At 38.2% G+C, this 17,834-nt stretch overlaps 1 protein-coding gene across 4 annotated transcripts in view; it reads left to right on the top strand.

Moving 5' to 3' along the window:
- The first annotated feature begins 10,626 nt into the window (after window positions 1-10,626).
- The window catches only part of cpeb2 (cytoplasmic polyadenylation element binding protein 2), a 31,057-nt gene continuing 23,849 nt past the window's right edge, over window positions 10,627-17,834 (top strand). For 3 of the 4 annotated variants that reach the window (XM_051880630.1, XM_051880629.1, XM_051880628.1), the window contains exons 1-2: window positions 10,627-12,176; window positions 16,659-16,913. In XM_051880630.1, the coding sequence (XP_051736590.1) occupies window positions 11,346-12,176; window positions 16,659-16,913 (1,086 nt within the window). In that variant the 5' untranslated portion in view covers window positions 10,627-11,345. The remainder of the gene's footprint in view (window positions 12,177-16,658; window positions 16,914-17,834) is intronic. The other variant, XM_051880631.1, reaches the window with a different exon arrangement.

The raw sequence follows: 17,834 nt of genomic DNA, 5'->3' as shown, positions 1-17,834 counted from the left end.
TTGCAATTTTTTTCTGTTGTTGTTTTTAAAAAAAAAAAAAAAAAAAAAAAATATATATATATATATATATATATATATATTAATATTTATTTTAGAATTTAATTTTAAATCATGAAACTTTATATAAAAAAATGTGTCCCGCATTTTGCTGTCACTACCGAAACAGTGTATGTTTTAGCAAACTGGCTTTTCCCACACTTCTACATTTTTGATCATGAAATATTCATGTGTCCCTCCCTCTAGCCTCTCTTCCATAGTAGATAGGTACCATCATTTTGAGTTAAATGTGTTCAAAAGTCTGAAAATCTGTTTTTAACTTCAAGGAACCTCACTACCAGACACTTTTTTTCTGCAATTAAGCAAACTTTTTTGGCTGCTATTCCATAAAATTTAGTTTTTATGTGTGTACAGCTGTTCAGAACTGTGCTAGCTAACCATGTGCTGATTAGCATCTTTGAGTTAGGCTCAAAAGTATTGAAAATTGTCACTACCGAAACGTGGTGAAGTTTCGGTAGTGACATTATTGTTTTTTTAAGTGTTATTCGATAAAATGTGTTTTTTTTTTTATGTGTGTACAACTGTTCAGAATTGTGCAAGCTAACCATGTGCTGATTATCATCTTTGAGCTAGGCTCAAAAGTATCTAAAATTGTCACTACCAAAACAGTCACGACCGAAACATGTCATCATTGTTTTGGTAGTGACAAAAGGAAACACATAATCATTTATTTGGGGAAATAAACAAAATTTTGCAAATCATTAGTATTTTAGTATGTTTTAGTGTTTTAGTATGTGAGTTAATATTCTGTAGTGTGATGTGGTCACTACCAACACATTACTGTCACTACCGAAAATGTGCAGTCACGACCGAAACATGGGATGTTTTGTCAAAAATAAAGTATATTGAATTATCAACTAAGATGTTATTATAGTGTTTAATTCAATGTATATTCAAACTAATGAATCCTTAACTTTGAAATCAGTATGATAAACTTTATGCCTTTTGCAAAGAAAGATTGGATTCAAAACAACAAATCTCATAAATTACACTTGAAATCTTGTTAAAATTGTAATTGTTATTGATTTACCTTTGAAAACTTTTATTAAAAAAATAGCAAAAAAAAAAAAAATTATTTCCAAGGTAGATGTAAACAAAATCTTAATAGGTCAATGTAACCCTTCTTATTAAATTATTTATTATTGTGTTTTGGTAGTGACAAATTTGTGGAGAGGTAAAATATTCCAAAACTTTCTTGAGAATTAACTGCATAATTACTAGAAATGTGTACCTTGGATATTATACAATTTGCATACATGCAAAATTTGTGGATGTTTCCAACTCTGACTTTGAAACCATAGAATGGCCCATATAAAATGTTCTTCACACCAGAGAAAAAAATGTGTGTGTGTGTGTGTGTGTGTGTGTGTGTGTGTGTGTGTGTGTGTGTGTGTGTGTGTGTGTTGAGGTAGTGAGGGGTTAGGGTTTGGCTTCGTTATCACCCATTTTTAAACTCGTCAATGAAGCAATCTGTTGTGAGGATTAAGACTAAGACACACGCGTGCTTTCTGCACACAGAGGAAGATACACTTGTGTGTTTTGTTGTGTGTGTGTGTGCTGCCCTGTTTGCATGTGTGTGGGAGTGTTTGACAGGGTTTGTTTATTTATTACTGGTGTTTACCGAGGTTCACCTGACTATTAGTAGATTAGTGATTTGAACAAACCTGTAACCCAGTTTTTAAAATCAAAAATTAAAAATTGGTGCGTTACTCATCCTAATTTGTGGTACAGACATGAATCATGCAGCTTGTGGAGGAGAGGTGTGCTTGTACTTCTATAAGCCATATCTAACGACCCAAAACACCCTAGCAACTGCAACAGTCTAACAAGCATATTAGCAACCACATATAGCAACACCCTGGCTGGTACACACACACACACACACACACACCCTTACTCACAGAGACACACCTCAGAGGACAGTCTCACAAATACAAATGCAGACACACCTTAAAAATCCATACGAACACCATTCACAGTCTTCATTACTCTGTATCATGTTGATTGATTTTGTTGGTATTATTTTGGTAAAGTCTGTGTTTTATGACTCTTAGTGTATGGTGGCTCATTCATTCCTTTTATTTACAGTATGTTAATTTACTCTCTTCGGCTATGTGTTAAAAGAAAAGAGAACAGGTAAAAAGAACAGTGGAAAAGAAAGGGACAGGTAAGATACCACCTGATGTGCCACACTGAGGGGCCATTTACATAACACCGAAGTCACCTAAAAACTGAACATTTGTAATGCGTTTTGGCCATTAATTTATACTACAACAGTGTTTTTGGGGCCTGAGAACACTGGTTTCAAAGTGCAAGTTTTTGAAAACTAAAGCGTTATCGTCTCCATGTAAAAAACGTGAATTTGTGAAAACGGTGATGTCGTGCACGTGTGTTACATGTTCAGTCTATAGGCACGTAGTGTTTCTTTACAACGTGACATGGATGAATAATATGAATAATACAGTGTTTTTGTAATTTATGCAGATCTGTGTGAACAGGGATCATTTTGACAATATTGTCGTCTGTATGTGAAAAATGCAAAGAAAAATTTTTTATTATCATTGTGATGTAAACGTATACTCTGAGTGACACCCCTTGTAATTTTTGTCTGTAGTGACAACAGTTTATTTAGGGCATCATAAACCCTAAAGAAACCTTTTTGTTTTGATTTCTTTGTGTGTTGAGTTAGTTTAGAAGGGTTTCCTTTCCTTTGGCTGTATGTTTGTTTTGTTGAATTATGTATATAAGTTGTAAATTTATGGAAATATGCTTATCAATTGTTATCTTTTTTCCATTTATACTTTGTAATAAATCCTAATGCTTTACCTAATTCAAATTCATGTTGCGTAATTGCCTCCCAGTACTTTTAAACTACAGTTTTTTAATTGTGTAAAATGTTGCAACCCAATTCCATTTGAAGATCAATGGGGGCTCGTCCGGGATTTAAACCCGGGGCCTCTCACAACTCAAGAGAGAATCATACCCATATATATATATATATATATATATATATATATATATATATATATAGCATATGTTGACTTTTAACATACAACATATCTATGGGTTCATTACAGATATCATGGATGATGACATGTCTTTTGTTCTGCTTCTCTGAGTAGATATTTGTTCACTTGTGAAGTCTTCATAGAGTTTCAGCAGCTGTGTCTGTCTCAATATACTCATTCATTCAGCAGTCTGTCTTTTCTAGTGTGATCTTTAACAGGAAGAGAACAGACTCTTTACTATACTGGATTAGACTCTATACTCTACTGGATTCATTTAATCTTTCATTTATTAGCTCAGTTTAGCTAAGCACACAAATCTTTTTTAAAAGAACCTAATCATAACAAAACCAATACAACTTTCCAAAAGGGTTTTAACTTAGTCAAATTCATACAGTCAATGAAATGGGAGTAAATTTGTTATGAGAACTGTTCATGTGGATTCAAAACATGTCTTGTACTGAGCCTCGCATGATGATATCATGAACTTGTGAACAGTGTCAGCAGTTGTACATTACACTCTGTCACTGGGATGTACAGGTCATTAAACCAGTTAAACACATTTGGCCTTATGATTTGTGTGTCCAAAAAACTGGACAACAATCTCTTTTAGACTACTTATAAGCAATACTAATAGTACTGCTTGTCTTAACAAACGCCACCAATCATTTGAGTGTGCAAACGAGTCATTACCTTAGTGATAAACACTTAATACTGGGCGACTGTGATTATTTGATTGCTGTTGTCATTAAGATAATAAAAATAAAAACCTGAAATGAGAGTTGCATCATAACAAATTCATGTCAGGTTAAGATGTGGTTTCAGAGCTACATATTTTGTGGCCTTGCTGATTTTACAGGATCAGGATTCAAACAAAAGACCATATGCTTTGTTCAGAATTTGTCTGATTGTTTAAAGGAGAAGAAGGAACCATTGTGTTCAACACTGATTACACTCCTCACCCTTAAACTGATACAGCTGCCTCTTAAAGAGCCTCTAAACACACTTCTATTACGTGTGTGTGTGTGTGTGTGTGTGCTTGAGGAATAAAAGTACAGTCTGTTCAATGGGTTGTACTGTTGTGTTGATAATGTGGCTGAAACTGGACAAAAAACTGGAAAACATGACGTGCATATGATCATAAAACTCTGCAACAGACTGTACGTCTGTCCCTCACAGCATTGTTTTCATTTGCATGAATTAAATATGCCATCTACCCTGACTACATTCAGTTAATTATTATGAACTCATGCTATAAAACCCAGATACATATCTCAATCTCATATCTTTTTTCAAATCTCAATGTCATAAACAACATCAATATAAACATTAGTTCAGTGGTTCAGTCTTCATTGCATGTTCAGACACTGCAGGGAGCGAGACAAGAGATCTTCTCAGAAATCTGAAAATAGCCCGTCTGGTAAGCAAGTCCACCGTCGATCTAAATATAGATTTGCTCCGCACAACAATTACGCCAACTGACAGAGAGTGTCCCCCGTCCTGAGAAGCTCGGCCCAAAAAATGCCTGCTGAGGAAGTGTTATAACTGTGTCCCCCATCACTGACAGCGCATAGCTATTGGAAAAATATCCATCCAAAATGGCGGAGAGGTCAAGTGAAATTAGTATCAAAAAATATACTAGTATACTAAGTATGAAGCAAATTTTGCACATTTTCTCAATCGTGTGTATTCCTATGGAAGTGACTGTATTTCACCCACAAAAATTCACAGAGCAGTAAACGTGACCACACTGTTTGAGTGATGTGTTGTTAGCTTAGCAACATGCTAACTTTAGACTGTATTGAATTGTCTCACGTGAAACATGCTAGTTTGTGTGCAGCTGCCATTGAACAGTGCTCCACATCAGTCACTTATAAGCTTCCATTATAGTTGCCAGGTAGGCGCCTAGACAGTAGACAATTAGGCGGCTTGCTAGGTTTTGGAACACAGCCATAGTATGTGCTCATCATCAGATTGAGGTGTCACATTCAGTTCTGTGGCAGCTGACACACACACACACAAATACAACCCCCTATCCTGTTTAAGAAGGCTATACATTGAGAAGGGGGCAGCAGCTGGCAGCTTGCCCTATTATAACCGCCCTCCCCCCGCCACCGCATACACACTCAACCCCACCTAGAAATCACACACACTAATCACAGCCAATGATTGCTCAGCACCGGCCAGGGCCGCCACACCTGCCCTTAAACTGGTAGAACTGCCCCATCTGGGCAACAAGAGCAGGAGGAGTTTATGGGCCCAACAGCTGAAGAGGAACATGGAGGAAGGGGGATGAAAAAGAGAGATCTCAAGAGGATACAAGTGATGACGAAGATGTGTGTGTGTGTGTGTGTGTGTGTGTGTGTGTTAGGCCTCAAGGGAATATGCTGTGTCATCTCTGCAGTGATCAGCTGGTGAAATTTCCTTTTTTAATCTATTACCTTTTAGTGATCACAATGAATTTCCCATTTGTTTTTCTCACTGTTAAACAAAACATTGTGAAGCACAGATGTGTTTGCTAAGGCAAGCATTAAAGGGATAGTTCACCCAAAAATGATAATTAGCCCATGATTTATTCACCTTCAAACCATCCTAGGTGTATATGACTATCTTCTTTCAGACGAATACAATCTGAGATTTATTTAAAAAATGTCCTGGCTCTTCCGGGGGGGAAAGCCCAAAAAGCGTATCCATCCATCATAAAAGTAATTCATATGACTCCAGGGGGTTAATAAAGGCCTTCTGAGGTGAAGCAATGGGTTTTTGTAAGAAAAATATCCATATTTAAAACTTTAATAACTATAATAACTAGCTTCCAGCAGACGGCCGTACGCGTCAATTTGTGGCAAAAGAGTGACCTCTGACCCAACGCAAGCGCAGAAGATTTCGATATATGAGAAGAGAAGCTTGAGTTTGTTTGAACCGCGAGAGGCGTCTAAGCTTACACTATTCCTACATCCTGCGTCATGCGTCGAGTCAGAGGTCACTCTTCTGCCGGAACTCATATGGCTGTTACCGGAAGCCAGTTATTTTAGTTTATAAAGTTTTAAATATGGATTTTTTTTTTTACAAAAACCCATGGCTTTGCTTCAGAAGGCCTTTATTAACCCACTGGAGCCATTTGGATTATATTTATGATGGATGGATGCGCTTTTTGGGCTTCAAAATCTCTCCCCCCCCATTCACTCCCATTATAAAGCTAGGAAGAGCCAGGATATTATTTAAAGTGGTCATGAACAGCGTTGTTTTATTGTTTTATAATGTTTCCTGGGGTGCACTTATAATGTTAGTATGATTTTTACATCAAAAATGGTCATAATTTAGAAATAAAAGGCATTTTTCCTACCCTGATTTTAGCCCTCTTATTTGAACGCTCTGTTTTAAGGAGCGTGTCTGCTGTGAGACTTTAGTGTAAACGCCCACTGCTGTGATTGGCTAACATCTTTCCATTTGAAATGACCAAGTATTACTCTGTTGAAAACTTTTAGCATGTTTTTATCATTACAGCTCTCAAGGTTACCTAATCATGAAAAGTGTTGATTATAGCATTACATTTAAATCGTGGCATGAAAGGTTGCAGTGATGAACATTGTAGCCGATAACAGACATGTTGTTGAACGCATGAAAGCAGTGATCTCGTCATTGCAACTCAATTTCTGCACACTAACGAATGCTTTCATCATAACTAACAGTGAAAACTCAAAAAAAAACTAAGAGATTCGTTGAATAATGCGGGAGTTTTGGCGCGAGTCTAGAACTCAGTCACTGATAAACTCGCGCTGTTTGATTGACAGCTCTAGCGAATGTAAAGGGAGCATTCTTTGATCGCTTCTTTATATAATTTCATAACCATTTAAATAACAGATTATTTTCATCCTACTAAGAGAAACAATGTGAAGTTGAGCGTTTAGTCACTGTTTTGATTTACTGACACATAGACAAAGAACATCTGACTGTACATGAATCATTACATATCAGATCAGGTATTAGAATGAACACAATTACTTACATGTTGTTGCATTACTGTCGAGTCCATATCATAAAAGTATGTTAGCAAAGCCTGCGCCGAAACGCAATTGTTTTACCAAAGAATCCACAGTGAAATGTACCGAATACAAATAAATCTCTAAAGCTCAACTGAGACATTCATATTGTTGAAAATAACCATATTCCTAGCATTAGGATCCTTTGAAAGGTAATGTTATTTTTAGTTCTGTATCGCTCTTCTCTGCAGAGGCGACGTTTCACCTATCTATGTCATAGATAGGCACATTCCAGGATCAGTCGTTCGATGGGCCTGGTGTCAATAAAAGCTTTGGACCAACAAGGATGAGAATAGAGACACCCACACCACTACTGTAATAATTACGACACATTTAAAGCGTCACAGACGACACAACTGCAGCACACGCTAAGAACAGTTCATTGGTGTGGATGCTAATCATTAGTTAGCATTCTTGTTGTGAACAAGCCTTTACTTTTACTTTTACGAACAGAAAGCTGCTTGGTTTGAAAGTGACTATATAACTTGTCTCTGCTTATGGTACTCACATAAATGATGCCTCAAATCATGTGACTTACAGTGGAGAGGTGCTGTTGATATTCTAAGGGAATTAACTTAATAAACAATAAAACAACAATAAGACAATAACAAGAATACCATTGCTTGCAACTGCATAGCTACATGCTAAAAACACTGATCTGTTAGCATTGTGGCTTCAAGTTTTAGCCAAAGACCACTAAAATCTAGGATGAGTCTCAATCAGCTCAGTAGTCAGGGCACTGATCACGGAGTCGGCCATTTTAAGTGCTGTCCCAATCACAAAATCAATCCAGTGCACTGAAACGTTCGCTCCCTAAAAAGTCCCACAATGCACCGTGAAAACCAAGGAGCATTGATGCTCACAAACACACACACACACACACACACACACACACACACACACACACACACTTAAAAGGCCAGCTGGTGTTTAGTTGTAGGTTGAAATCTATACGGTGGTAATCAGCAAATTAGATTGTGTACAATGTCTGTTGGCCGTATCTCTGAGACTCTACACCCCCGTATCCCACAATCCCATTTCTGACTAACTCTGTTTCCCTTATCTCATCTGTATGTGTCCACATGCAAACACAATCATCCATCTCTGTTACTATACAGTGTTTTGTATGTGTGATGAAAATTAATTTCAAAGAGGACAATTACATCTGGTCAGCTGCTACGCTTGGTTATTCCAGTTTATCTCCGAACATTCTCCAGCCAGGAATGACCGATTACATAGGCAGCATGCAGGATTTGATGCTCATGTTTAAGGACACAGGGACTGAAGCCCGTGAATTCCTATAACAAATCACAGGACATGTCCTTTCGCTCAAAACTGCATTTCGGGAGCATGAAAAACTTCAGGAATAATGATGCTGTGTGCAGCATGCATGCAAATAGGAAAAGTGAGTAGACTTTGATCAATTGAGACGTGTTGGTTAATTTGTAACTGTCACAATAGCCGCTGCATTGAGGTGAAGCCGTGATGGGCTTAGATCAATGATTATATGATTAATCTGTCCTCACTGATTGCATCAGTGGAAAAATAAGACATTTCAATTTTGAAAGGGAATCCGTAGGCTCTTGGGCTTGGATTGACGGCAATACAACCATAATGAATTGTGCTTATTGATAGAATGACCCCCTCCGTACACATCCATTAAAAGTGTTCATTATTGATCAGGGCTAAAAGAGAGAGAGAGCGAGAGAGAGGGGCTGAAGTGTTTAAAACAAATGCCACATTTGACGTGGGAGGTACAAACACCACCAGCTGTCAAACGGGATCAGATGCTTTAAAAGGTGGACAAAGACCGGAGGGACAGAATAACGTCCCCTCGTTAGGAGCACGAGGATGCTGTTTAAGCATGCATAAGGAATTAATCTCCTTGACACCCGGGTGCATTTTAATGAGATATTTTTAGATCCCATCGTCACTGCACACATCGCACCTTCACTTATCTCCTTTCTCTCATACTATATACTCAAGTATACACTACAGTATGTACTAAACTATATTCTATGTAACTGCACTATGATATATTAAATGCTACAGTATGTAGAATATCTGATTACATTTTATTTTGTGTCCTTGTTACAGTGTAATTATACAATTAAGTACTGAGTAATATTAATTAACAATATGTACTTACTAAAGGATTAGGATTAGGTTTGGTTTAGGGTTATTTGCTTGTAATTATGCATAATTTACTGTTATTTCTGGAGTAAGTACATGTAACATGTAACAAGGACAGTGTATAATAAAATGTTACTGAATATTATACTCATACTATTTATTACATTAAACATTATATTGAATACTTCAGTATAATCTAGGTTGTATACTAGCCTATATATTACACTACATAGAATTTACTAAATTTAGTACACTATACAGGATACTTTACAGAACACTGTATACAGTAGTATACAGTACACACTGTGTGCTTCATTATATATTAGGCCCCACGCAATACTTCAGTATAAACTGAATACAGTGCACTACCACTCTAACTGTATACTGTACAATCTAGACTGTATATGTGGTACACTATATAGAATAAACAACACTTTATTCTATACACTACAGAATAAACAAAACACTAAATGCTTCAATAAAAACTAGCCAGTATAATATATAGTAGTGAACACACTACATCCTATGTACTAGATATGTATTTTACCCAACATATACTACAATAATACCACAGTATGAATGACAAAGAATATACTACAAACTAGACACTACACCACAATATTCTGAACACTTCAGTACAATCTAGATTTACTATGTAGAATATACTACACTATATATTGTACACTAGAACACAATATACTAAATACTTAATAAATGACTGCATACTATGTAATGCACTACATAGAACATACTACACTATATAGGATACACAACACAATATATCAAAATAATAAAAAACACTACATACAATATAGTGCACTACATAGAATATACTGCATTACATTATATGTACCCTACTGAATACTATAGTGTAATCTAGAATGTATAGTACATTATATAGAATATACTACACTATATAGAATACACTACACATATTAAATAACAGACAACTGCCTACTATACAGAGCACTACATAGAACGTACTACAGTACTTACTATGTACTGAATACTAAATGTATAATCTATATTGTATAGTACACAGTGTACTATACAATATAGATTATACATTTAGTATTCAGTACATAGTAAGTACTTTAGAATATATTACACTATATAGTGTACATTATACATATATTAAATAACAGACAACTGCATACTATATAGAGCACTACATAGAACATACTACAGTACTTACTATGTACTGAATACTAAATGTATGGTCTATATTGCATAGTACACTATATTGAATATACTACACTATATAGTATACACTACACACATATTGAATAACAAACAACTGCCTACTATATAGGTCACTACATAGAACAGTACTTACTATGTACCGAATACTAAATGTATAATCTATATTGTATAATACATTATATAGAATACACTACACTAGGCCTATAGTATACACTAAACAATGTAGGCTACTAAATAAGCCTACCTAGCTAAACAGCATAGTACACTGTATAGAATACACTGCATACTATGTACTGCACTATATGCTATACTGCCACAAAAAGTCCACCCTGTAATATGATATGTGGACGTTCATTATGGCTACTAGGCACAGTACGCAGTGTGTTATGGTCATGGCTACGGCAGATTATAAAGGCTAAAGGTGGAAAGACTGGAAGACACCCGACTGTGCAGTTGACAAACAGCTGCCATCTTTCCGACAGTGTCATTCAGGCCGGGCGGACCGGTCTGCTCTGCTGCACCTCCTGAATAATGAATGAGTGACGCGCACATTGCGGCTCGCTCTGCGGCTGAGAGGGGGGCGGGCTCGCGCATGCATTATGACGCGGCGGTGACGCGCATGCAGGAGTTTTAATCCTCTGCCGCAGCAGCAGATCAGCCGGTAACGCGAGGAGGGGGATGCGCGGTCGGTCGGACGGACGGACGGATAAAACGGCTAAAAAAAGCCGCAGACAATTAAATCCGCGAACAATATTTATAGTGTGCAAAAAGGTGACCGACTCGACCGAAAGCTCCTCCTCTCTCGCTCCACACAGGCTTTAGGAAGTTACAGGACACTGCGCGTCTCTTATTGTTCCTGACCAGGCCTGGGAATACGAGAGCTGCGCTGTTTTGACGCAATTAAATGGGTGATTACGGGTTCGGCTTGTTGCAGACAGCGAACATCAGCAGCAGCAGCAGCAGCAGCTCCACACTGTTCGGCGGAGGCGCGTTCACACCCTACTCCAGCCCGTCCCCGGTGTGCCCGAGCAGCTCGCCTCTGGTGTCCCCTCTTTTCCCGTCACATCAGCGCAACATGCAGGATGAGCCTGCGGGGTTGACAGCTTCTCAGTCCAGCGAGCAGAGCCGTTTCTCCGCTGTAGGTCACGCACAGACAGCCGGTGACCTTCAGCACGACCGGAACATACATCAGCAGGCTGAGCCGCCGCAGCAGCAGCCGTACTCCTCCTCCTCCTCCTCCTCCTCCACGGGCCTGGACACCGATGCGCCATCGTCCAAGGTGAAGATCCCGATGGAGTCCCCCAGCGCACACCACATCAACAACGGCACCGGCGGCAATAACATGCTCGCGGCCGCGTTCCCGGAGATGCAGAACCCCGGGGGCGGCGGCGGCGGCTCAGCTTCTCCCACCCTGCCCGCTTTCGGAACGCCGTGGTCGGTGCAGACGAGCTCCCCTCCTCCGCCCGTCTCCAATTCCGCGAACGCAATAAACCCTATCCCCACCACCGAGCCTGACAACTTCTACCCAGGCATCCCCTCCTCCATCAACCCCGGCTTCTTCCAGAGCTTCTCGGCCAACCCGTGCCCGGTGCAGGGGTTTAGCAGCCCCTTTCCCCCGCAGATCAACGTGCCCCCGCAGCCGCCGCAGAGCCGCCGGTCCCCGGTCAGCCCGCAGATCCCCCCGCAGCAGGGCGCGTTCCTGCAGCAGAGGAACAACTACAACCACCACCACCAGGTGAGCAAGCCAAACTACATACACACTAGAACATTAGTACAATAAGCGTGAAAAGAGTACCGCAGGCCTGTGTAGAATACTAAAGATGAAGCGGCTGTTAAACTGTCATTGTGACGCAATCGCGGCCTTCAAACGGCAGCTGTTGCGTCATAATGCAGCCATTGTGACGTTTGTGCGTTGAATACAAATGCGGCCTGCGCTGCACACTACGCAGTGTACACTACAAAATTAGTATGTGAATTACTAGTATTAGTATGCTTATAACGTTATAATAATAATATATAATAGTAGTACTTCACAATATTACTGTATTTTTGTTTGAATAAAACAAAACATTAAAGACTGATCCCAGTATGTGTCACAGTATGTACTATGCAGCAGTGAATGTTTAGTATTGCAGTATGAAACATTGTGAATGGCGTTCAGTTATAATCTCAGAAATAATAACTGCCATTTTGTGCTTTTTAATGTAATTTGGTGTAATGTCATAATAAGTTGCGGTAGTATGAGCAAATAATGAGTCACAGTATAAATGTAAGGTCAGCGTTCAGTGCATTGTGGGATACTGAACAGCTTATACTACACATTTTTGGCAGAAGTAGTTTATTTGCACTCTGAATAATGCAGAAATAGAATATAGTATTATGTTTTTCCATGTGTTTTCTGGAGGGGACAGCAGGGGTGTGTTCAGTGACATCTGTCATTGAGAGTGTATAGATGTCAGCAGCAGTGTCTGAGAAAGTGTTTATCACAGTAATCTACAGTCAGAACTGCACTATGATGGTGGCCATTTTGGTGAATGTTACTATTCCTTTGCATTTCAGCATTTCTTTGATATTATATTAGATATTCCACATTTATGACAGTGTTTGCCGCACCGCTACTGAATCTACAACAACAGTACAAAATAAATTATATTTTATTACATCAGACAACATTTGCAGTCTGAATTGAGCAAAAAACACAAAAACAATAAATACACAGCATGTCTATTGTGTCGTCTTCCCTAGCAATGACAATCATACAGTAGTCAGATTAACAAATAAAGGACTCGAGATACCAATTTGAATCAATCTAACGTCTGTTTCCCACAGAAAACTCACATTCAGTGTTTTAGATGCAAACCCTAGTTGTGTCGCTGCAGATCTGATATGTCTCTGTGTGGGGGTGGGGTGGGGTCTAGGGGAGGCGGTCACATGGTTTAGGAGCGGCCCTATATCTGTCACTGCGATATTCCTACATCTGAAGTCATGCTGGTATAACAGCTGCTAGAGTAAATGTCTTTTAGCATGATATCACAGATAAGAGACGCCCTTCTTTCAGGAGTCAGGAATATTGTACTGTATGTGTGAGAGATATGACCATAACCTTATAACACTGTTTATGTCAGGAAGAGCATTAAGGATGAGTTACATTGTCAGTAAAAACAATTATAATTTTACAAAAGATTTTGGTTACACTTCATTTTAAGGTGACAGTTATATTGTACTGAGTAATATTAATTAACTACATGTACTTACTATAGAGTTATGGTTATGATTAGGGTTTGGTTTAGGGTTAGTTACTTGTAATTATGCATAATTTACTGTTATTACTATAGTAAGCACATGTAGTAATGTGTAACTGCATCACCTTAATATAAAGTGTTACCAAGATTTCTATTTCAAATAAATGCTGTTCTATTCATTGAAAATCATGAAAAATAAAATGTATCACCATTTCCACAGAAGCAGCCAACTGTTTTCAACATTAATAATAATAATAATTTTTTTTTTGAGCATCAAATCAGCATATTAGAATGATTTCTGAAGGATCATGTGACTCTGAAGACTGGAATAATGATGTTGAAAATTAAGCTTTGATCACAGGAATAAATGACAGTTTACTATATATTACTATATACTACATAGAAAACAGCTATTTTACATTGTAATAATAATAATAATAATAACAGCTTTGGTGAGCATAAGAGACTTCTTTCAAAAATCTTCAAAAATCTCTCCAACCTTAAACTTTTCCTCAGTGTAGATATTACAATGTTTTGCTGTGAATTAAACAAAACAATTGGTTTATGTGGTAATGCAAGTTTCTTTTTTGACAATTAAATAATTAAAAAAATTATCAATTCATTATTTGCACATTTTAGTTGGAATTTGATGGACATAAACCAAAAAAAAAAGATAATTCATAGTCATTAAATGAATGATAAATCTGGCATTATGTTCAAATCAAGCATTCAAATCAGTTTACCTAATATTATGAAATGAGTAGATCTAAATTATGATTGGATGTGCCGTATTTGAACAGCCAATATATGCACAGCATATCAACAGAATTCTGTGGTTTCATCACAAAGCTGAGAAATGATGACCGTAGACAGATGTAGGAAGGCAACAAGACACATCTGGATGAATCCAATGATCGTGTCACTTCCTGTCTCCTGAGATACCTTCATCTGATTAATTTCTGATGTATCCTTTGCTGCCTGTAATATCCCACAATCCTGTGCGTGCAGTTCCATGTCACTCGAACTGAAGACTCAAAATGGCGTCTGCAAGTTGTATTTTGCGGTCACTGAAGTAATGAAATATATGCTTGATTAGCAGCAAAACTTCTGTTGTTTTGTTCTAGTTTATTGGATAGTTACACTGCCTCAGAAGCTTGTGTGAAATCACTTTCGCAGGGTACTTTTGCCTGTGAACTCAATATGACCGTCGCATATATCTGCCAGCACAGGCTCTCGAACGTGGTTTACTTCCTGCTGCATACTTCTACACCATGTTTCCAGCGTCTAGACGCTAATTGTCTCTCACTATCCCTTAAACACTCAACCAGATTGTATGTGCACACACACACACGCACACACACACTCTCTCAGGCCATTACCCAATTACACACATTAGACATTGCAGAAATGGGTGTAACTCTCGTTTGAGTTGTGCGATGACAACACCTGCTGATAGTGAAAATGTGTTTCTTTCTGTCATTTTTTTCTGGCATATATCCTCAGATAAAGACAGTGTGTGTTGTCGCCACTTTGTTCACGAGATGTGGAGTGTTAGATGTAAAGCTTTAAATCTTCTTACTTGTACAGCAAGGCAAAGCCTGGCCACGCTCAAAGAAACACACACACACACACACACACACTTACACACACACTCGAATACTCCAGTCACTCTCATTCAGATTCCCACACACACTTCCTCGACTTCTGTTAGCTTGAGGTCATCTATATGCTAGTGCTGATCCTTGATGCAGTTAACCTTTGACACATGTATGTAATAACAGTGTCCAGTCTTCCTCTTTTTGGAAAACAGAACAGAAGCATTGATAACATCATCTTGTACTTACAGGCCTATCCCTTGTGAAAAAGAAGTATACTTTTAAAAAGAGTCCATAAATAACAGCACTTAAATAATTTACTTAAGAGACTATACTGAAGTGTGAACTGAACGCAAGACAATGTGAATGTCTCAGTTAAGCTTTATTTATTTGTATTTGGTAAATTTCACTGTGGATTTTTTGGTAAATCAATTGCTTTGCAAACAGACTTTATGATATGGACTCGACAGTAATGCAACAACATGTAAGTAATTGTGTTAATTCTAATATCTGATCCGATATGTAATGATTCATGTACAGTCAGATGTTCTTTGTCTATGTGTCAGTAAATCAAACCAGTGACTAAATGCTCAACTTCACGTTGTTTCTCTTAGTAGGATGAAAATAATCTGTTATTTAAACAGTTATTAAATTATATGTAGAAAGTGATCAAAGAATGCTCCCTTTATAATCGCTGGAGCTGTCAATCAAACAGTGTGAGTTTATCAGTGACAAAACTCCCGCTTTATTCAGCAAATCTCTTACATTGCGTTTTCGTGCTTTGATGTCATTTCAATTGAAACTTATACGTCATGCATTTAAATATATTTGTAATTACACATTTATAATGATAAAGTTGCAGTTTAGTTCATTTAAAGTATATTTACTTTAAATGTAATATTGAATAACATATTTCATAATTCAGTGTGTAAAGAAACATAGTGATGAAAGTGTGCTCTCTTTAAGTGCACTTAAATGGGCTTTAATTTCATTAGTATTATATTATCTGCAACTACACTACAATTGCACATTCAATATGATTAAGAGTGTTCAGATGTTTGTCCAGTGAAATGCTCTTTTAGAACAAGAATGTCTCCTTTCTCTAAAGTCACATGCTCACTAGCTATATCAACCTGAAAACTACAGCATTTGTGCTATTTGAGGGTAATAAACAACATTTACAATACAATTCATGTCAGATTTTATTGCTGATTTAAAATATGTTATAGGAATGTGAGTTTGGCAAGTAGCATTGTACTGGCATTACTAAAAATAGATGCGTCCCCAAGATGGCCGCCGAGTGAACTGGCCTGCCTTGAAAGGGACTTGAACTTCTAATCTAGTGTTTGCATTGAAGTGTTTGTGTGTGTGTGTGTGCAGCCCATGATGAAGCAGTCTCCGTGGGGCAGTCATCAGGGCAGCGGCTGGAGCTCCGGAGGGATGTCCTGGGGCAGAGACCACCGGCGCGTGCCAGGCTCACTCAACCAGATCTCTCCCATGAAGAAGCCCTTCTCCAGTAACGTCATTGCTCCGCCCAAGTTCCCCCGCTCCGCTGGCTCGCTGGGACCCAAATCCTGGATTGAAGAAAACATGTTCCGTACGGACAACAACAGCAACACGCTGCTGCCCCTGCAGGTACGGGATGTGCTCTCAGGTTCATGGGCTGATGGGAGGCGGATCAGTTTTGTCTATGTTATTATGTAATTGTTGGTCAGTATACGTTTGGGTATCTGTGTGTACGCCCGGTACGCCCTGTTGAGTTCAGTAGGATGCTCCAATAGCTGGTACAGGATCTGAAGACAGTGATGACTCATGGTGAGGTCATCAGGGTTTTGCCGGTTTCCTCCTGAAGGAACCTGTCCTCTCCCTTCATTACTGTGTGGCAGTCTGAACTCAACTCTGGACGAAAATCAACAGTTCAGTAGGGCGCTGCTATCACCAGTGTTTGTTTAGTCTAAAAGTAGACAAATGAGCCCGTCTGGGGTCAGTGTGCTTTCTGGAAAAATGAATTCAATCTGTTTAATTTCCGGTTTGCCGTTAGATGTGCCGCCTATGAATCGCATGAATCTCAAGTGCAATCACATGTTTACATGAATATTAACCTTTATTTATGAGGAAGACTTTCTAAGACCTCGTACCACTTACTAGCATGTGTGTGTGTGTGTGTGTGTGTGTGTGTGTGTGCACATATATATATATATATATATATATATATATATATACATATATATATATATATATATATATATATATATAGGGCTTTCGATTTAACGCATTAATTTAAAATTATTAAATTTTAATTTTTTAAATCTTACGTAACGTAGGTCATCTGGGCCATCTCATACAGTTGATGGTTATGAACATGCATGATGAAGCCTATAGAATGCAGTTATATGCCCCTAAAATTCAAGATATCAGGGCAAAAATGTCTCTGTATGATTTTTTGTCTCATATTTATATCATATGATGGCCTAGTTCAGTAATATCACATGAGTAACAAGCGCAATATCACACGAGTGCGGTTTTTGTTCTCCGAACAACACAGCGGTGTTGAAT

This window comes from Ctenopharyngodon idella, chromosome 22, assembly GCF_019924925.1.
Source record: "Ctenopharyngodon idella isolate HZGC_01 chromosome 22, HZGC01, whole genome shotgun sequence".
NCBI lineage: Eukaryota > Metazoa > Chordata > Actinopteri > Cypriniformes > Xenocyprididae > Ctenopharyngodon > Ctenopharyngodon idella.
The sequence above is the reverse complement of the archived record's forward strand: the minus strand, read 5'-3'. Positions and strand labels throughout refer to the sequence as shown.